At 29.8% G+C, this 23,658-nt stretch overlaps 1 protein-coding gene and 1 pseudogene across 1 annotated transcript; one reads left to right on the forward strand and one right to left on the reverse strand.

Annotated features, from left to right (window-relative positions):
* The first annotated feature begins 1,255 nt into the window (after positions 1-1,255).
* Positions 1,256-4,662, forward strand: LOC107470716 (protein JINGUBANG-like). The gene is made up of 3 exons (XM_016090124.3): positions 1,256-1,834; positions 2,272-2,556; positions 4,066-4,662. Exons 1-3 carry the CDS (start codon positions 1,256-1,258, stop codon positions 4,660-4,662), a joined length of 1,461 nt encoding a protein of 486 aa, XP_015945610.1.
* Positions 4,663-8,277: 3,615 nt separating this feature from the next.
* Positions 8,278-23,238, reverse strand: LOC107470718 (uncharacterized; annotated as a pseudogene).
* Between the last annotated feature and the right edge of the window lie 420 nt (positions 23,239-23,658).

The raw sequence follows: 23,658 nt of genomic DNA on the forward strand, positions 1-23,658 counted from the left end.
GATTTCTTTTCTATTGAAAAGATCGTGCCTCATAAACCAGTTGAAACCACATCTTAGTGGTTTTTAAGTGTTAAGTCATGTGTTCAGTTTCCATTCCCTACTCCTAACTACCTTTGGTTAAATTTCGTTAGTTTTATTTAGATGTGGGATTATGTGCCCGACTCCTGTTCCTTATTCCTAATTACTTTTGAGGGGGAAAAACAACTAATAGAAATTAAATTAAGCAGGATAACGTTATATCTGCAAAATTGAATGCTGAATTTTAAGATTGATACCAATCATATTAATTGAAATTAGAAGACCTCTTTGTAGCTGGCCCTGGCCCTGGCCCTGTTTATAATGAGTAGAACTACCGTATATGTACATTAATACATTGTAAAGTTATTGGCTCGCCAAACAAACAAGAAGTGGATGGCTAGTAGAACAGGGCAATCAAGGCATATAAATATTGAAAACCTCTATCCTTCCTATAACTCATCCTATGTATTTTGACCTATGTTAAATTTATTCCTTACTAGTTCATATATGTTTATTTTCAATTTTCAATTCAATTTTTTATAGGTATTTATTTTATTTTATTTTGGTTAAAAGAATCCTACTCTGTATAAATAGAAAAAAATTTATCTCAACTTAATTATTTGTTCGTGCAGTACGTAAATGTTTATTAATTTTCTCTAGCTACTACAGAAGATTTATAAAGAACTTAGCAAAAAAATAACATATATCTAATCTAATCAAGTTCAGAATTATTATACAAAAGTTGAGGATAATATAACAAATGTCATAAAATTATTTATTACTGTAATATTTTATAGAAAGTTAAAATTTTCAAATTTTCAATATAATAATGTATTAAAATTAAAGTTTGTTACAATTTTCCTTTTTTTTTTTAAATTGATCAAATATTAATAGATAATAATTTGGGACAAATAAAATAACTTTTTAAGTATTACCAATAAAACCCAGTTAATGAAAATAATTTTTAATCATCAGTCCATCACACATTAAATGTGTTAAAAAAAGAAAAATGCAAATATTTCAACCTGTACTACAATGTCTACTATTCCACCCTCCAAAGTCATGAGCTGATTTCATCATATTGCACAGTTGAGACACATTTATAACCATAATAACTATACCACCCATCACCCAAACCCTTTTTATATCTTTCATACTCACTCCCCAACCCTAATGTGAAAGGTATCTTCTTTTTGTTAACCAAGACAAATGTTATAATAATGTTATATATGGTACCATGGATTTCTATGGCAACAAAAAATCTCTCCTTTCCCTAATGACTGATACCGAAAATAACAACGAATTCCAACAACAAAAATCTCCAAACATCAATCACCTTCGTATTCAAACCCATAGAGACATCACCATAACACGACAACCACCACAAGATGATGTTAACAATGTTCAATTTAGTTCTCCAAGAACCTCAACATCTGAAAACACAACTACAACTATGTTTCCTATGATGTCTTCGCCGACACACCCGTGTCCGGACTCACCATGGACACTTTCCTCCATTTCACCGCCGCCGAACCCTTCGCCTTCCTTGCTCTATCACTGCATAGCCTCCCTCCACCGCCACGAGGGCAACATCTATGCCATCGCGGCTTCTAAGGGATTGGTGTTTACTGGCTCTAACAGCACCAGAATTCGCGTCTGGAAGCAACCCGATTGTATGGACAAAGGGTACCTCAAGGCGAGTTCTGGTGAGGTTAGAGCCATATTGGCTTATAGCAACACACTTTTCTCCACCCACAAGGACCACAAAATCAGGATATGGAACTTCACTGTATCGGACACTTTCAAATCCAAGAAAGTAGGTACCCGTATCATGCATAAATAATATCTCATCTTATTCATGTATAAATATCGAAAAGAGAATTGTTAAGGCCAACATGTCTTATCAATTTTAGTCAACATTTTGGATTAATATTTTATTTTTCTATTATTAAAATTTAAAATTTAAAATTTAATTTTTAGTATTTAGAATTCACCGATAAAAAATGGTAGATTTTATCGAAAATGTTAAAAATTCACGCTGAATTATATTTACGTAAAATTAATAATTTAAAACTATAAATAATAATTTAGTTAAACACATAAAAATAATTGTATATAAATTTTCGTCGTAGAAAAATCATATTTACACCACTTTTTGATACACGTTAAAATATATACATTTTGTTTTGGGAAGAAAGAGTACAAACCTTTATTAAATTTAAACAAAACATCATATATCCAACAATTTTTTAGGTGGGTACGCTACCTAGGAAAAGCTCGTTCCTGTTGTTCCCAAGAGGGAACCAGCAAAATCCAAAGCACAAGGAGAATGTTTCTTGCATGGCTTATTACCATTCGGAGGGGCTATTGTACACTGGGTCACACGATAGAACGGTGAAGGCTTGGAGGGTCTCTGATAGGAAATGCGTTGACTCGTTTCTTGCACATGAAGATAACATAAACTCCATGTTGGTCAACCAAGACGATGGCTGCCTCTTCACTTCATCTTCTGATGGATCAGTCAAGATATGGAGAAGGGTACACACTTATCATCATCATATGCACATTTCTCTCTAATATTATTTTTATATTATCTTAACTTTCTAAAATTTTAATTAATTGTATTGCAGAAATTTACTAGCAGTTAACTTCACATAAAATTATATTTAAATTACTGAAGTCTGTTATTATTTAATTTAAAAAAATAATTTATTATATATAAATAATTTAATTAAAAAATTTAATTTAAATTAGATTAAACAGTTATTTTTATCTTTTTTTATTATTCTTTTAAAATTTGTTCTCTTTCAATTTTTTAAAATTAATTTCAAATTTTTAATTGAGTATGTTCTTCTTATTTATATTTCTTAATCAAATTTTTTATTTCAAATATATTCTTTAATTTTTGTTTTTTTTATGATCTTTTGTTTGTATCACAAACTCGATTCTCCTTCAATGTGAATCTTAATTTTTTTCTTTTTTCTTTTCGATTTCTATTTTTTTTCTTTCATCATTTTTATAAAGTCAAAAAGATATGAGTGTATTTTTTTGTTAGAATACTAAATTTTACTTTTTCAAATAATTTATATACATATATTTTATGAGAATTAAATAAATAAAAATAAAAAATAAATTTAATTAAAAAAAGATTTGGTCAAAAAAGATGAAAAAAAAAGAACGTACGAAATTTATCATTTAAAATAATACATAAGAATAATACATAGAAAGAATTAAAAAAAAATTTTTAAAAAAGTGGTTATTTGATATATTCAAACTAGTTTTTTAAAATAATAATTTGTATAAAATAAAAATTTTTTTATCAAATCAAATAATAACACATGTTAATAATTTAAAAATAGTTTTATGTAAAATTGATTGCATGTGAATTTTCACTTAATTGTATTTATGTATATTTGCATTTATAATTTAATTTTTTAAATAATGTAATTAAAGTAGTTTATAAAAAATAATATAATCCAATTATACTGATATAAGAAATATCTTATTTATGTTGTAACATTCAATGTGGATTATTTTTATTGTTTAAAATTATATTTTGAAAATACGAAAAATTAACTCTTAACTAATTATTTTTTTTAATATTGCTGATATTTCATACATAAATAGTACTACAAGAATATTATTACTATCGATAGCTTGACTTCGATAAAGTGCATAAAATTCGACCTTTTTATCAGTTTTATTGACAGTCCAACCGTAGTTAACAGGGCAACTCAAATTTTCTATAATAGTATAGAATAAAACAAAAAATTTCATTTGTTCTCAAAAAACACCTAAAAGCTCTTAATTTATATTTATAAAAATAGTACAGTGTACAGATAAATAATTCTTAATACGTTAACTTTAAATAATTATTAATTAATAATAAGTTAGCTGGTAATTAGCTAGTTAGGTGTTAGTTACTTAACGAAGTTCTTAAAAAAATAATAAAAATAAAAAAAGTTGTGATTTGTAATCTTTTATGGAGAATTTATTTTTGTTATCTACTCATATTGAATTATATTGGTACTGAATTATGTACGGTAGGTATACACGGAAGACTCGCACACTTTGACAATGACGTTGAAGTTCCAACCTTCACCTGTGAATGCACTTGCTCTAAGCTCCTCCTTCAACCACTGCTTCCTCTATTCAGGTTCCTCCGACGGAATGATCAACTTCTGGGAGAAAGAGAGGCTATGCTACCGGTTCAACCACGGAGGATTCTTGCAGGGCCACCGGTTCGCGGTTCTTTGCTTAGCAACGGTTGGTAATCTTGTATTCAGCGGCTCGGAAGACACCACCATTAGGGTGTGGAGGAGGGAGGAAGGCAGCTGCTACCACGAGTGCTTGGCGGTTCTTGACGGACACCGTGGACCCGTCAGGTGTCTGGCGGCGTGCCTCCAGATGGAAAAGGTTGTTTTGGGTTTCTTGGTTTATAGTGCTAGTTTGGACCAAACATTTAAGGTTTGGAGGATTAAGATTTTGAGTGAAGATAATGATGAAAAGATGTGTTTGGAATATGATGCAACAATAAGTAGCAGTGGTAGGGAAGGGAGGGTTAAAGTTAGGGATTATGATATGAGCCCTGTTTTGTCGCCTTCATGGGTCGAGAAGAAGCTACAAGGTACCTACTTCCACTGATTCAGTTACTTGTTTGTATAACTGAATCTCTTGTTTTATTTCTCATATAAAGTAACTAAGTGAAGATATTTTTGTACTAAGATAATAGTTAACAACTTTTAAATAGTTTATCATGTTTATATAACTACTACATTTTTATGTATAAAAAAAAGTTAATAATAAGAGTAGTTTCTGAACATATTAATTTAATACCAAAATTTTAATTTCTTTAATTTAATCTTTAAAAGTGACAGTGGTAACATGCATGAGTTTTTTAATTATTTTTCATTATCAACATGTTGATGTAGTATATCAACCGCACATAATGAAATGATGATATATACCTGATATGTTAATATGGACGATAATATGATATGACAAAATACAACTTGCATTGTTTGTGCCTCATAATTTATATAATAATATAATATTGACATCTTGAGGCACACATGTAACTTTTAGTATTAATTTAAGAATTAACTTACAAAAAAAATTATATTAATACTGACAACAAAGCATGGTTCTCAAAATCAGATTGGTCAATCAAACCGATTTGATTGTGAATTAATAAATTTTGCGGTTTCTGTGTATTTTGAAAAACTATTATTCTAAAAGTTGCTAAAAAATTGTTGTATCGGCCGAAAATTAAATGGTTGGACTAAATCGGAATCTAATTAATTTTCAAAAAAAAAAAGGATCAGACACGCACACGGTGAAAAACCTAGCCCTTTTTCCCTTTTTTCTTTCATTCAGAAACAAATGGAGCCAAAAACCCCTAGCCATCACCACCGGCAGAAGAAGTGGCACATTATCGACCTTTGTTGCACTCAAAGCCGTTGTCCATCCATTCGTCCACCTCCAATTCATTCTGTTAACCGCATCACAAAACACTAGTTGCAAAACTCTGTCGTCACTATGCCAAGAAGGACGACCTTGAACTTCCGTCGTATTGTCACCATCGTCTATTATCGTCTTATCGCCGTGGTCTGTCGCCGTCCGTTCTCTTCTGCTATCAAAGGTCAATGACTCATAGCTCACTTGCTCTTTATTTTTTTAAAATTTTTTTATTGCCTGTGAACTTGTTTGCCGTGATTTTCATCGTTAGCACAACTACGTCTACAGGGTAGGTGAAACTCTCCTAAACTGTTTCTCTCTAGTGTTGTCATCCTTAAGAATAAGGTTACCGTTATCTTGAAACTGAGCAATTGAGATATTAGTGACATGTTTAGTTGAAAATATGAGGTTTATTGACCAAATTATATCATTTCTTCTATCCATTACTACGAGCTTGCTATCTTTGTGAATCTTGATAACCTCTGAAAAATCTTTCACGATTTGATCTCTGTTTGCTATTCATATGATGTTGGATCGATTAGATTAATAAACTAATAAACCAATAACTATAACAATTTGATGACCGATCTAATTCTCACATCCTTGCAGCAAAATAACTAATTAACTTTCATATCAGTAATCATCTTAAACCATAGAAATTAGTGCAGATTTGTCCACTCTTACCAAATGTCCTCTTAATAATTAATTAAGGAAAGTATTTACTATTTAGTGTACTATTCACGAGTGAAGAAAATGTATGTTTGATTTAAGTGTTTAGAAGCATGAATATATGTTCAAGAGTCTTGAAGGTTAGATCAAACTTGTTTGGCTGATTTTTTTTTAATATGATTTTTATCCTCAAATGTACATTTATTTGTAGCTTTTGCTTTTCAATTTTACTGTTAAGAATTGATTGTAAAATTTATTTTCTTAATTACCTTTATTCACCTTCTTCCTTTTATACATATACCATCATCTTTATTTTATGAGAAAGTATGGAGAGCCAATGATTTTAGTGTACAATATGTATAATAAGCTTTAAAAAAATGTATTTTAAAAATTAAAAATCAGATTTTTAATTAATTATTTAATAATTATTTAAATTTTGAAATTTAAAAAATTAGGATTAGTAGTTAAATTCATTCACACTACATATAATCCTTACACCTAAATTCTAGCAGAGCCGTCACCCTCCATCTGCTACCTACACCCACTTTACGCCTCACAGTTCCCCTCGATCTCTCCTTATAATTGGCGGCAACCATCCAGCGATCAGGTAACCCAAACCTCAGCACCGCCATCCCCTTTCCAAAGCAGTGCCATCCCCCTTTCGCGGTTAGCGACGTCCCGCACTCCCGGAGCAGCGCCGCGCCGCTTTCCTTTGCCGTCGGAGTCTCACCATGAACATAACTCTTTCCTTCCCCTCACGTATCCGTGCCGCCGACACTATCGCAGACGATGCCGCCACGGGTTCCCGCATAAGCCGCCAAAAGTTCAACGACGCTGCTGTTTGAATTAACTGTGTGAGTATGGTAGATGTAACGTACACGTGCTCAAGACAATATCAAATCAAACACTCAATTGCTTACTTTTGAATCTCACTCATGTCTCTTCATCTGTTCAAGTTTTTTTTCTATTTTTTGTTTTTCCATTTTTATGATTACATCAAATCATAAGACTCTGTCAAATTATACATTTTTCTTTTTTAATAAAAATTAAATTGTTGGATGATCAAAGTTATTTCTTTTATTTATTCATCTTCTTCTTCTATTTTAATGGTCATTTTAGTAGGTATGCAGATGGTTATTTTATTTTTTATGTAAATGATTATTTTGATTGGATTAGGTTTAGTTATATATAATTAAAATATGTTGGATGTTCAATTCATTAGGTATGCGGATGATTATTTTTATCCTTAAGTGGATGCTTATTTTTACTAAAGGTGAGTGGCATGTGGCAAGCCAAGTAACGACGGTGAAATTGAATGATTATTGATGAAGATGGGTGGCTGCCGGTTGAAAAAGAGAGTACTAAAGTGAAATGTTTTAATGAATTAGAATTTTAGATGGTTATTTTTTTGAAATAACTAACTGGATTTTTTAAAAATTTAAAATTTGAAATTTGATGTAAAATAATTGAATGAGAGATTTTGAATTTATTATTTATCTCTATTAAACTAAATAACTAACCCATTATACGTATTGTCAAGATTCCTAGCTCCCTTGTAGGATTCTTATTTTATTTTTTAACTATTTTTCTTCGTCTTTCTCATTTTTTCTACATGCAAAGTCATCTTCATTTTATTTCTTAACTATTCTTTTTCATCCTCTGTCTTTATTTTATTTCATGCATCTTATTATTTTTTTTTATAAATTCGTTTGCCTTTTATTATTATAATTTATAATTATTAAATATTATCAATTATGTGTATATATATTTAATATTATGTATAATTTATTATAATATACATATAACATTTAAGATAATATTTTATTATAATAATATATTATAATTTAAAATTTTGTAATATAAAAATTATTAAAATAATATTAAGAATCTAATCTAATATTTACTCTTTTAGTAATAATTTCACATCTAAAAATAATTTTAATCATTGTAATTCCCAGTGTGTAAAGATGCTTCAATTTTCATATTCAACTTCATGATTATTGATACATTTTTGGAAATTTTAATTTGACAATACAGACCAGAAAATTGTAACGATATATACAAATTACAATATATAAACAAAAAGCAGCACATCTTTTTATCAAGCTTGGAAACCAAGCTTTGAATCATCTCTCATGGTAGTAGTCCTGCGAAAGAGCAGAAGCTATTCAAGTATTCATCATCATCCTCCGGATCGAAATGCTTAACCTTAAGAGTTTTTTAATTTTGATATGGACCGGTTGATGGAGTATAGCAGCAATATGGGGGTTAATGGTGTTTCACAAATTTATGACGGCTAGGTAGAAAAAATCGATGGCACCGAGTGGTAGGAAGAAAATCAGAGACACCGATTTTAGGACGCGGTTGGTGCACAAATCGGTGGGGCTGATTGGTGCACCCTATCCACACGTCACGCATGCAATTGCCTCCTTTGGTTGGCCTGTGACTCCCTCATCCAAAAGACCAATGTTTTCCCCCTACCAGCACTTTCCCTTTCATTCTCGTCTCCCTCTCTTCAACACACACTCAATCCCACCACTTTCTTCCTTCATCACCATTGTTGGACCACAACAAACCTTCAACAAAATTCAAAGAAAATGCCAAGAAGACCAAAAATTAAAGAAGTAAATCAACCAAAATTTCATATTGTTAATTATCTTGGACATCTAAATTATGTAAATTTTTATTTTTTAATAATCTGATTTAATAATAATAATAGTGATAATATTAAATTTGATTAGAAATATATATATATATATATATATATATTGTAATGGCACTAAGTAGAGATTAATTATGTATGTGTGTATGATGTTATTATTAGGTGGTTAGAAATAGAAATTAAAATAGGAATTAATCATGTATATATGTATGTATGATATGGTATGGTAAGCTCTACGGAATAATTGGGTTTTTTTTATAGTTAATGAATGAATGAAAGAAGAAGAAAAATGAGATGAGATCTGTACATATTAGATTAGAGTAGATTAATATTGTTGTTGTTATTATTAGTAGTAGTAATTGAGTTTAATAAATTATTATGATTAATAATAAAAATTTAATAAATTATTTTATTTATGATCATTAATTATTAAATTTTAATTCAATAAAATTTAGACAATAAATTAGTAATAACTAAACTTAGATTAGGAAATTAGTATGCTATGTTATGAATAATAATAAGTGGTTAGTTAGTTAAGGTTAAATAATTTTTGTTATAAGGTAATGAATATGATCGAAGGATTTTTGTATAACAGATTTACTGTGTATATTTGAAATGCAATTATGCTGGAATTAGTTATAATGGACATATAAGGATAATTGTGTTTTTGATAACATAGTTATATTATACTGGTACTTATAGCGAAAATGTGATATTGTAGGGTTTATGGATGTTGATGTGTGATCATTTAAAGCAGCCGGATCCATACAACCAAATTGTTGAGTCACACTTACGCGAGACTGGATTTTATTATGTTTCCCAAATTGGAGTTATCCAATGTCAGTCAGTAATGATTAATACTCTTATTGAGAGATAGCGGCCTGAGACTCACGCGTTTCATTTTCCAGTTGGTGAGTGTGCCGTGACCTTGGAGAATATGGCGATAATTCTTGGTCTGTCGACAAATGGTCTTCCGGTTACAGGACCGACCATGAGTAGTTTCGAGGCATTGGAAGTCGAGTGCTTGCACCAATTTGGAGTTGCACTGAGGAAGACGGACTATAGAGGGAGCTTTATAAAATTAATATGGTTTAGGGGTTTGAAAGATAGTATAGTGTTGAATGATGTTGTGCACATTCAGATGTATGTAAAGTGTCACATAATGTTGTTATTTGGGACAATTCTGTTTGGAGATAAGTCGAGTGCAGCTGTGCATTGAAAATTTTTACCTTTGCTCTATAACTTTGGTCAGATCATACAGTTTAGTTGGGGTTCGGCATGTCTGGCACACTTGTATAGATCATTGTGTAGGACAACTCGTATCGACTGCAAGGAGATGGACGGTCCATTGACACTGTTGTTCACTTGGGCTTAGATCCGGCTACCATTTCTAGCGCCGATTCCCGGCAATCCCCGAGTGTTTTCAATTGCAAACAGGTAAGTTTGATTAAAGTATCCATTGAAAGAAATGATAGAATATTGTATTTTGTTTTCCACAAGATAAGTTGACTAATGGATTGTCCGATGGCAGGTGGCGTAACTGGGACTGTGAAAACTATGCCTACCGATATAATTCGCTTGCGCACTACAGGAGGTTGTTGGATGATCTACAAGAATGACAGGTATGTTGTAAAATACAAGTACCGTATGTAACTTGTTAAGTGAATTAATTGTTGTGTAATCATCTGACGGGTTCGATGTGTCCAGTTTGTTTGGCAAGCTTATGGCATTGGAAACATCGACCCAGACGTGATTCCTTTAGACATCCGTCATAATTCGGTTATCTGGAGTACCACAGTGCCACTTATATCTTTTGAATGCATTGAAAGGCATGCATCTGATAGAGTCAGGAGGCAATTTGGATTGAGACAGTGTGTTCCTAATCAAGAGCGGGATCTAGGTGCATCACACAGCGAAGTTCTAACTGGGCCTAAGAATCAAGATTGGGCCAATACCCACTCTTTTTGGGTGATGCAGTGGACCAATCGGTATAGTCACACTCTCTCTAATGACTTGGTGCATTTACATTATCCATTGAAAATTTACATGCATTGGTACCGAGAAGCATTTGGTGACCACTTACGACTATGGCCCTTGGCACCGCATTGCTTGCATCGCCTAGGGCGACACAACATATGAGTGTCCATCTCATTTAAAAAGCGGGTCATCTTCGGACGATCTTTGGCTACACGTCTGAGGAACGGGTTTCCAACTAATCGAGGTCCATGATAAGCAGGCCACGTTGCAGGATTTTTCAGTGGTCTAAACCTAGCCCTGTATACTCTTCGAACTTGGTCCATCTTGTATACATCATGAACGTACACTTGCCAGTCCAACTGCTGATTTGCACAACAAGCAAATACATGTCGACACGGAATTCAGTGAACCTGGAATTCACTACAGTCGCAACGACGGTGGCATAGGCCAACTGCATACTCAACCCCACTCGGCATCTCGCGTACCTCAAATACTTCATTTTCTCTATCAAAACAACTAACCTGTATGTTACCCGATGCTCGTTGATTTGCATGCACCTTAGAGATCACCATCTCAGAGAACACAAGTTCAACATTAATTCGGGCTTCAGCCTCAACTCTTTTTCTAGTGAATTACTCATTCAGTCTGTAAAATGTAGCCTTAACAAGCGCCGTCACCGGGAGAAGTGTGACTTCCATTGTACCTCCTTATCTCCCAACAGTACTTCTTCTGCATTTTGGTAACCCTGGTCAACCAGTCACAACCATTACCATATTATGTACATTTGGCATAGAATGTCGTCGGTTCCAAATCATATACCCGATAGTCTACACCTCTGTGAATGGTATAATCTTTCATTGCCTTGATTACTGCCTCCCTTGAACTGAATTCCATGCCCAATGTGAACTCACCATCCGCCACAACAGGAAGCATTGCATACATCAAAAATAATAAATCCTTTATTGTGTACTCAGTAATAAATCATTTATTACAACTCGATTAATAAACACACTTTACCATGTAAGATCATAATAGTCTTTTTTGTCGCTATTCTATCTACGTAAAGAACAACTAAATATGATTCATAACAAAGAACTACTAATTAAACAAAAAAAAAATCAAATGCTATGGTCACAAATAACTATCCACATATCACATATATTACTTATCTGACTTATTGATCTGCTACTTAAGAGTTTCATATAGCTATCTAGCTTTACGCACCTGGATTCATATATTGCGGAAACTCCGGTGCATGCATAGCCTCCAAATCCAACAACCGCATGAAAGAAGGCTTCTGAAACGGATGCGGGTTTGCTAGTGCATTTGCAACTTCCGTCACATCTGCGTTCATGGCGCCGCCAGCTTCATCTTCATCTTCACCTAAACCAACGATCTCATAGTTACTTTCAAATTCATCCTCGCTTTCACTATTATAATCTTCCAATTCAATGTTACGGTCCGCTTCAGATTGCTCAAACTCAATATACAACTCAATGCACGACAGTCGGTGTCAATTTTCTATATACATTGAAAACATTTCATGCATACTCGCTTCATCCGTCACGTACTTGGTCTGAAATTGAACGAAACCACTAAACACAGATAAAGGATACCTGTACAAAATACACGATACTCTCTTAGATCTTTGAGAATCTATCTTCTCATAAATCACACCTTTCAATTCCTTAAATGACAATGTGAACGGAATAACAACATCTAATGAATTTTCACACACAAATTGAACTCCTTCATATGTTTGCAACAAAATCTGCCCGCAACAATAAATCTTCAAGACAACTCTATCATCCATATCAGTATACGTACTTGCCTATTCTCACACTCACTGAAATTTATTCTACAAGAATGAAGGAGAAGAATGAGAGAAGAGGAAGAATATCAGCTGAGACCGGCGATGAAGAAATTAGGCTTCTGTGATTTTTTTTCATTTTATGTATGCAGTTACAGGCAAATCGGACGGACCGACCGCGTGCCACATAAATCGCTCGGTCCAATTGATGCACTCCCGGATTAAAAAAATTTTGGCCATCCGAAATCGGTGGGTCCGATTACTACATTCTCCGTTTTATAAAATTGGGCTCTCACAAATCGGTGGGTCCGATTTGATGTAAAATGAATCTCTCTCTCACACAAATCGGTGGGACCGATTTGTGTTCCTTCCTCTCTGCTTGAAATCGGACCCACCAATTTCTTCTCTCCTAAATTCCTAAAAGTAACGCCGTCATAACAGTGTAATTCCCCCCTAATGATCATAACGCAGCATAACTCACACCACTAAATCATATAAAAAAATCAGCCTAACCTTCACATCTGCGTTTTCTCCGTACTGAATGTAGCTGTCAATTTGGGCCAACGCATATCTATTATATTTATTATTTATTATATATTACTAATTTTACAATTAGAATATGTCACATGTACCTTATCATTAGAATTGAAATCAAATTTTTTTCTCCAAAATTAAAGAGTTTTCATTCTTTCTTCTTTCTTTCTCTATCTCTCTCATTCTTTCATCCATTCTATCTCTTTTATATATTATTTATTAATTATAAATTTGACAAACAAAATATACAAGGCATTTTCTAATTGTATTAAAATTAAATTAAAATTAAAATATATATATTATTAACTAATTTAATAATCAAAATATGTTCCATGACACTCTTTTATTAAAATTGAAAGAAAATATTTTTCTTCAAAATTAATACTCTCTTCCTACATTTTCTCATCTACCTTTTTTATTTTTTCTATTTTTATCACTCTTCACACACTATATATAATCTATAACTTATATTTTATATTAATAATTTGACAAGTCAAAATATGTTACCAGATATTTTTTATATAATTAAAATAAAATTTTTTCTTCCAAAATTACTCTTTTTTCCATTCTTCTTCTTTATCTTCTTTTTTTTCTTTCATTCTCTATGTTTCTCTATCTTTTTGTTCTACAAAGAATAAAATTAACAAAATAATATAATTCAAACAAAAATATAATTATTATATATATAATTTTTTATTTAATTTTAAATTTTTACCGCTTATATTTCTAATCTAGATTTTCACTTCTCTTTCTTCAAATATTTATTACTAATATTAGGAGTAAAAGTTAGAATTAATATTTAATTGTTTAAAAAAGTATTGATTTTGAGTTAATTTTATAACTATTAATATAAATTTTTTATGCTAATATCTAATTATATTTTTATATATAGAGAGAGGAAAAATATTATTTTTAAATAGCAAGGATAAAAATTAATTATTTCTATTTGTGTAACAAACTTAATAATACCTAATCAAATATAAAAGTATACACGTTAAATTATTTTAAATTTTAGATAACGAACGTTAAATTTAATTATTAGTAAAAAATTAAATTCTTTCACATGAATATAATAACTAAAAATGTTATGATTTGATCTTTTTTATATATGAAGATCCTGGTCTTCTTAGTCGATGGAAACTTTTGTTCTTTATGACTTTTTTATAAAAATAATTTGATTTTATAAATCTTTTGTAGCATAATCTATAATATAAGGATAAAATTGATATAATTTTAAAAGATTTATATTCCCAGAATTTATTACGAGCTATAAATGACAGAATTCAGTTAGTAAAAATTCATGATTTGTATATAGTTCCCAAGTTCTAGATGATAGATTCCTAACTAAAATCACAGGTTTCTTATATGTCCCAATTAAACTATGTAAAGGAAAGACATTAAAGTAAAATGCAATCGATATAAACATGTAGAACCACAAGAAATGCAATCTATAGAAATGTTCAATTGAGCCTACTTATTTTTTCCTCTCCTGAAAATTCCATATCCAACCCCTTTGCCATTATTCATCCACTTGGATGTTTCTTTTATCTCAAACTTCTGGATTCTAGGTTGCTTCAATAATCATAGTGCAGTGTACTGTTCACACTTCACAATATCAGAGTGGAAAAAAGAAAATTAAAGGACACTTACCAGATCAATCAAAGCTTTATTTAATTTTGCAAATTGAGGAGCCATCCGTTGATTCAATTCAGACAGCAAAAAGGTAGGCTCTGGATCCAAGAATCTAAGAGAAAAAAAAAAGAATAAATGACTGGATCAGAATTAAAATGACTAAGTGATGAAAAGAAAGTTATTAAGAGTACTTACTCTTCAACATCCTTTTTTTCAGTCACAAGGTCCATTTTTGAAGGATATTAATATGTGGTAATTCCAGTTGAACCATTGCAGAGAGGCATGCCATGCACCCGCTAACAAATTTTGTCACATCAGACACAAACTGGAATGATTTTAAAATCACTAGAGAATCAACAAATACAATCAGAATAGCAACCATTGGTAATACAAAGTAACGTTAAAGAATTGATAGCATAACAGGATGGTGAATTCTATAGTGCAGAAAGAAAACGATTTTTACACCAATAGAATACTTGTGGCATAATATAGAATGGACATGTGGACGTTTAAAACTGACTGATGGTTTAGTAATGGAAAGAAGGACAAATAGATTATAATTTGTTGCATTGTGTTACCAAAGAAATTAACAGTTTGATTTTAAATGTAATTATAATTTTTAATTTATTTTTGATGGACTTGGTGAATTTGTTGAGAGAGGTTTTTTTTTTTTTGTGGTCAGGGAGAGGTTTTTGTTTGACCAATAATCATGAACCACAAGACGGGTGGGATACAGTGTTTTCTATAAGTCTAGTGAGAAAAAAAGACCAAAAATCCGAAATTTCTGCCCAAAACGAAAAACATCTTAACCACATTTTTAATATAAACTTTTTTTGACTTACAAGTTTTACAAGTTGGCACAAACCCAATAAAATATACGCGCATTATACTCTCACGTTCAAGAGTAAATACACACACGTTACTCAATCACTTTCTATTTCCAAAGCGCGCTACCCACCATTATGAATGACTCTTCTTTTTCTTCCTCAATAAAAACCACAATTGTCATTTTTCTTCGCATTTCTCTTTCTCCTCCTCTTCTTCCTTCTTCTTCTCCTCCTTCTTTGTGTTTCTTCTCCTTTTTCTTCTCGTGTTTCATCTTCATCGTCGTGTTTCTCCTCCTTCTTCTTTTGATTTTGCAACATTATGTATTTTTTTCTTCTTTGTTTGATTTTTTCCTCCCAAAAAGAATTATGAGAATATGAAATAAGAAGATGAAGAAAAAGAAGAAGCAGCAGAAGATGAGGAGGAGGAAGAGAAAGAGTTCTGAATTATGCAAAACTCATCAGAATAAAAATATACCCAAATATCTTCGTATTACACCCAAATATATTTGTTTTACACCCAAATTTGCTGCAGATACAGAAATGAGTTATGTTACGTATACACTCAAATTAGCCACCAAAGTCAGCAAGGACTGCAAAATACACCCAAAATACACCATATTAAAACAAGCATAAACTATAGAATACAAATACAACTATAAAACCATCATAAAGAAAATAACAAAAACCAGATTCATGAATCATAACTAAATAGAAACTAAAACAATTCAACTAAAAGAATAAGACAATTCACCCTCCGTCAGATGAAAAGTCATAAACTGTAAATACACCCAAACTTTTATAAAAATACACCCAAATATTCCTGATCTACACTCGAACGTCTAATATAAAATAGAAAAGATTATATTAATTCTAATCAGAACTAGTACATTAGATTCAATTCAAACAAGGAAGAATTAACAGCAAATTTCACAGGCAAGGTTTACGCACTGGTTCATCTGACAATCTGAAGTTGAATTATCCATTATTTTCAAAAACGATTTCAGAGCTTGATGTCAAAAAACAATGGAAATCGAGAATAACGAAGAAAGAGAACAGAGAGAAAAAAGCACGTAAATGAAGAAGGAGAAAGAGAAGGCAATAAATTCGAAAAAAGAAAATGAATCCTTTCAAAAATTAAAATTCTATTAAAGGCGCGTGAAATATATGTGCATAACAAGCGCGTTTGAGCGTAATACAATTAGAGCACTTGTAAGACTTGTATAGCAAAATCACTTGTATATAGAGATTAATCCTTTTAATATTTATCTATCTAGTAGATCTACTTAATATATTAAAATTGAGTTTTTCCCCAACTAATGAAAGTGAGGTGTCGATTCCTCATGAATCCATTTTTCTGCCAAAATGAATGTACTATTTTCTCTTCTAAGTTTATTTTATAAAAATATCTTTATTATAATTATACTATAATTAGCATTTAAATAATAATATATAATTATACTAATTTAGAAAAATATCTTTATTATAGTTATATAAAATCAATATTTAATGCATTATTAACATACTTGTCAAATATCTTTATTATAATTATATTACAATATTATACTTAATATTTAATGAATAATGCATAATTATACTAATTTAATAAAATATCTTTATTATCTATCTATTCTATGTATTCTATTATATAAAAATTGAATTTCTACACTTAATAATGGAACTGATGTGACATGTTCTTGAGGTGTTTTCTGATTTATTTCATTAATTCGTTAAAGCAAATCAGTTATAATTCATTAATTATATCAATTAATTAATTTGATTAGACATTTAAATCTCACAATTTATTATAATTTATATGAATTGATTAATTATAATTAATTATATTAATTATTTAATTTGATTGGAGTAAATATCAAATTATTTAATAAATAATAAATATGATAACGAAATATATGAATTAATTTAATTAGTTTATTTTTCTCAATAGCATCTATTTATATAAGATCAAATATTTTTTACTCATTCGCTCTCTTTTCTCTCTCTCTCTCTTCCTCTCTCCCTACCTCCTTCGTGTTTGGAGTACAATTTTTGTAATTTATTTAATTTTTGTTTCTTTTATCTTTATTTATACATTTTATCTTTTTATATTTTTTAAAAATTTTGTTTATTTTAATTGCTTATATTAGGCGCATACTTTTTTTCTTTTAGTTTCTGATTAACAAAAAAGATGTGTCATCTTTATGTTATTTTTAAATAATCTTGCTATAATTTTATTTTGTAATATTCTATTGTGTTTTCTTTTAAAGATGTGATTCATAACATTTTTGTAAAGTTATATCGTATGGACATAAGATTAATTAAATAACAAATTAAATTTTAATTAATATGTTTTATTTTCTACTCATATTTTTTTATTAATTATTTTACTTTTTATATTTACAGTAAATATTGAATGTAAAAAAGAAAAAAATAATATTGAATGTTATCTATTTTTTTATTTAGAGTCATAATTAAATTTGATATAATTATAGCAAGTATCTAGAATTAATAATAACATGATACTATAATTTTAAATTGTATAATATAATAAAAAATATAGCAATTTATGTTTCTATATAGCAATAATATTATATATATTTATATATCTCCTCTTTTACCTCTTTCCTAAAAATATTGGCATATAATTAATGTATATAACATATATATTAAGTATCTCTATTGAATTAATCATAAAGGTTAATAAAATATAATGGCATAAATTTCACCTAATTGTAGCAAGTATCTCCATTGAAAATATTTGTTAGTGTGTGTCTATATATGTATATAAGAAATAATAGTGAATTATTACAATTATTTATCATCTAGAAAATTCGTACCTCAGACATAGATTTTCTTCCATTTATTATTTTTCATACCTAAAGGCTACTAACTACAATTCTATCAACAACGGTGTTACCTATGGTAGATTACTAGATTATATAATGAAAAAGTTTGAAAAATAAAGGCAATAATTATAAGGTTATGGAAAGTCCCAGCCAAAATTTGACAAGAACAAGACGACTTACATATAAATGGTTCTCATGGATGATAAGGTAAGTTGATTATTTTCCATGATTCTTTCAAGTGATGCTAGGTCCATTTTATAAATATTTTTTGTTCATCTTTTAAGTTTATTTGATAAGTAAACCCTTGCACGAATCAAAGACAGTGCAATTTTATAGATTTATGAGTGCTAATAGCCTTTATATTTAATTTGTTTTATAGTGTGATAATAACTAATATATTTGTTGGTGAATTTAACTATTAATATATTATTTATGATCATATTTAGTATATATGTCTGATTTATTGAAGAAAGTAGATTATTAAAATCCATTAATAATTATTTTAGAGTTAATCCAATTAACACTAAATTAAAAAAACAAACAAACAAACAATGCATAATATGTTATTTTTTATTAATTAAATTATTATAATTCAAATTAATTTTAAAAAAATAATTTAAAATTATAATTTCAATTTTATCACGTGCATGGCACGGGTAATTAGCCTTATTTTGATAAATATGCGAGTTTTGATGAAGTAATTGGATGACCATAATCATGTTTGGGTAACATATATAATTAAAATATTTTGTTTCAAAAGATATTATATTATAAAGTAATTTTAGGGCAAAAAACAGAAATAAGCTAAGGGAGAAAATAATTTACGTGAATCAGCCAAAATAAAAACTGTTTCATGAATCCACCAATGCATGTTTATATGTAGTTCGAACCAGCTTGGTTCGAACTCCATTTCTACGTAATTCGAACCGGTTTGGTTCGAATTATATACAAACACACGCACACACTAATTCGAACCAACTTGATTCGAATTACACACGGTAATTCATGGTATAATTCGAATTATGCTGTTAAAAAATTAATAATTTATTAAAAAAAATTTATTAAAAAATTTATTAAAAAAATTAATAATTTAAAAATTAAAAAATATATTTTTTATTTTCATACGTTAAAAAAAGCTAACAAAATATTTAATTATTTTAAAATATTAATGAGCTATCAATTCGAATTCCATACAATACTTCAAAAAATGGCTTAAAAGATGTTATCAGTACTAGAAAAGTTTATAATATTCTAGTGATTTAGGTAAATACATGATAAAAATATTTTTTCTTTAATTTCTAAATTATTAGTGACTATGTAGAGTATTTCTTTAATGTCTTAAGTCATTAGGACATTACAAATTTTTATAGTACTTCTAACATTTTTTAAGCCATTTTTTAAATTATTTTACAGAAGAGTATTGTATAGAATTCGAATTGCTCACCATATAATTTGAATCAGAGTGATTCGAACTCCCCCATGCGTAATTCGAATCATGTAATATCTCACCATATAATTTAAATAATTTTATTAAAAAATTATCATGAATATTTTTTAATAAATTTATTCAAATTATACCACAAAAAATATTTTATTCTATGCAAAATAATTTAAAAAATGGCTTAAAAGATGTTAGAAATACTATAAAAATTTGTAATGTCCTAATGACTTAGGACATTAAAGAAATACTCCACATAGTCACTAATAATTTAGAAATTAAAAAAATATTTTTATCATGTATTTACCTAAATCACTAGAATATTACAAACTTTTATAGTACTCATAACATCTTTTAAGCCATTTTTTAAAATTATTTTGTATAGAATAAAATATATTTTTTTAATTTTTAAATTATTAATTTTTTTAATAAATTTTTTAATAACATTTTTTTAATAAATTATTAATTTTTTAACAGTATAATTCGAATTATACCATGTAATTCGAACCAAGCTGGTTCGAATTAGTATGTGCGTGTGTTTGTGTGTAATTCGAACCAAGTTGGTTCGAATTATGTAGAAATGAAGTTCGAATCAGTTCGAACTACATATAAATATGCATTAGTGGATTCATGAAGCAATTTTCGTTTTAGCTGATTCACGTAAATTATTTTCTTCCTTGGCTTATTTCTGTTTTTTGCGCGTAATTTTACTACAAAAGTTAACATCCAATATTTTAAAAAAAGGTTAGTCGAAAAATAATTTATAGACTTAATATCAAAATGTTTAAAATGAAATGAATGATAGTAAATAACAAAAAAAACAATGTGATTGATGCTAAAAGACAGTATCATTCCTAAAAAATGAATACAAATGAGTAATAAAAGATCCGGAGAATAAAGTTTTCGTAGTTTAATTTTTAGCGTGGGTTTATTAAAGACTGCAATTTGTAAAAGTGGTATATTTTTTACTTTTTTAGATATAACACTGATTTGATAAAACTTCTAAATTTAAAAGTAACTTATTAAAATTAATTTTTGAAATTTTTTTTAAAAATTATATATATTTAATAAATACAAGTAACAAGAATTATATTCAGTAAAATAATATATTAAATTAAACTATTAAATTATGTAATTCAAATAATTCACGAAGTTAGTTTGATTTGTTCAACAATATCACAATTTTTTTGAGAGAAATATAAACGCCCAAGAAAGGCACATATTCAATAAGTGATAATAAATTATACTTTTAATTAAATGTAATTATATTTATTTGAATTGTTTTTTCAAAACCAAATAAATCAATAAATCACATATGACAAATTAAACAACCTTCAACATATCTTTTACATTTTCAGCTTCTAAAATTGCTGGATATAAACATCGCCCTTAAATTAAAAAAATACACTCTTCAAAACAAAGCCCTCAACATTCAGCCCAATTTCTAGGCCCGTAACCATGATATCTTCATTAAGTGCTAATACACATAATTACACAAGGAGACTGTCATAATCCCAACGTGATAAAAACTGGACATGCCCTGCACATCACCGCTCTAGAGCTCCTCAGACACCTGTCTTGAGCTCCATCCGCCACTGCACTTCTATATTAAAATTCTACACCAGAGTCGCCGCCTAAGAGGAAACATGATATATGTCTATATTATTAACAACTGCCACAAACCTGTGAATCAAGTAAGTACACAGCACATGCATTAAAATTTGTATGTTTCAAATGCTCCACAAAATTCTTTAGCACTCGGACATGTGAATAAAATTCTATCTGACCTGGAAAAAAAAATAAAAGAATGGTGAATTGACTTAGAACAATTTTGTTGGGTCGAATTTCAACCAAACAAATTTATAGGTGGAAAAAAAAACAATCATAAGAAACATAACAAACTTGCCAAACAACTGTTTTGATCTAAAAAGACATATTTCATTGCTATCTCATGTACTCACGTAACTGCATTTATAACAATATTATCACCTCACAATCAAAGTTTTCCATTAAGTGTAACATTTGCAGACTAAGTACAAAACAGAAAGGTACTAAGAGATAAGCATGAATACCTGGGCAGTCAGACCAGATAATCATCATCTAAATAATTTTCCAGTTGCTCATTAAACCAAAGGTCCAGATTATCTTCAAGGTGTCTATATAGAATTGTTAAGGTAACAAGGGTTTGTTTTATCAAACTTTTGACAACGCAAATAAGCGAAATAAACAAGAAAAGAATGCAACATAAAAACAGGCGTTACTCACTTATACTAGCAAACAAAGTCACTTACCTATCAACACGGCATGAACAACGGCATTGGCTTAAAAGTTAAAACAGAAAAACTTAAAATCAATACAAAAGAATACTCCATGCTGTATATAGGACTGCCGTTGGGACTTAGCCCAACTTCCTCCATAACATCATCAAGGGAAATAAGTTCCCTTATATCTGCAACAATCTTGAAAGTAAAACTGTTAGGCTCCACAAAACCGAACAACTGAATCTGTAAAAGTAACAAATCATTTTATTTTACCCATCGCAACAGGATACTCAAAATTTTCAGCGGCAGGGTCCAGGTTCACAATATGCATTGTGTGCCGAGCAGCGCAGTGTTCGTACAAACTCGAACAATATGTGGACTAATAAGAGAAAACAAAATCAGACACTCAGAAGAATCTTAATAGATTCACAGCTACAAGAACCCACTTTTAAAAAAGCAAAATTAAAAGAAAGAAAATTGCAAACAGAGTTTAATCTTGTCCCACTAGGTGTAGTTAGCTTACAAAGATTAGACAATACACAAAACAACAAAGACCACAACAACAACAACTAGAGTTAGATACATGGAACAACCAATACTATTGTGCCCGGTCATAAGTCATCTCTGTGTTTATCCATTCATATTTAAATTCTTCTAATAATTTTTGCTAAAGTTTTCTTTGTTCTTCCTCTCCTCTACAATACACCATTTGTAACTAACTCTGCTTTAACAAATTTTTTCCTAAGGTCTCCTAAAGATCACACACAAAACACTATTCCATTCACCATCTGCACATCAAAGTTGGAGGTCATTGCTTGTTGCTTCTTACATTCACTACATTATTCTAGAAAATCGCTGAAGTGTAATTGTACAGTGCCAAACAGTATAAAAAAACTTTTCTTTTGCTTAACAAAGATCATGCTAGAATTTCTCCATTCATTCAGTGGTGTCCTATCATAAGAAACACACAAATGAGATGATACAGTAAATTACCTTGCCACTGCCAACAGGACCTATAACAAGTTGTGCATAACCCGTAACGCTTTGGTATAATTCGAATCCCGAGCAATCTCCCCTGACCTCTCTGAAGCTCAGGAAGCTGAAAGACAATTAATGGCACGAAAGGAATCAAGAACTGCAACAGCAATGTAAGCAGTGCACCAAACAACAATGGAAATCAACAATTTCAGGAAATCAGAGTAGTCCATAAACCTGAAAATAATTGGGAAACATCAAAACCAAAAACAAAATAAAAATAAAAAATGATGCTTCTTAATCATGTAAAAAAGAATAGTAATTTTAGCTCTATCTATGGACAAACCATACTGGCATTAGAAATTGAAGCTCAACTTATACAATATTGCTGAACTAAATTAACAATAAATAATAAACCCTAAAATTAATGGCACAATCAAAGTGTCGTTTTTGTTTTTGTTTTCTTTTACATTTCATGGAGGACGATGGTGAATAAAAGAAGAAGGAAAAGAATGGAGCCTTACTGAGTCAAAATTGTTCAATGATCATAGCAAC

Source organism: Arachis duranensis, chromosome 10 (assembly GCF_000817695.3).
Source record: "Arachis duranensis cultivar V14167 chromosome 10, aradu.V14167.gnm2.J7QH, whole genome shotgun sequence".
NCBI lineage: Eukaryota > Viridiplantae > Streptophyta > Magnoliopsida > Fabales > Fabaceae > Arachis > Arachis duranensis.

Bases quoted from the DNA above. Each gene is read 5' to 3' on its own strand.
- LOC107470716 (XM_016090124.3), top strand. From the start codon at position 1,256: ATGGATTTCTATGGCAACAAAAAATCTCTCCTTTCCCTAATGACTGAT. The intron at 1,835-2,271 runs GTAGGTACCCGT...ACAATTTTTTAG, and splicing joins ACACTTTCAAATCCAAGAAA to GTGGGTACGCTACCTAGGAA. The intron at 2,557-4,065 runs GTACACACTTAT...TATGTACGGTAG, and splicing joins CAGTCAAGATATGGAGAAGG to GTATACACGGAAGACTCGCA.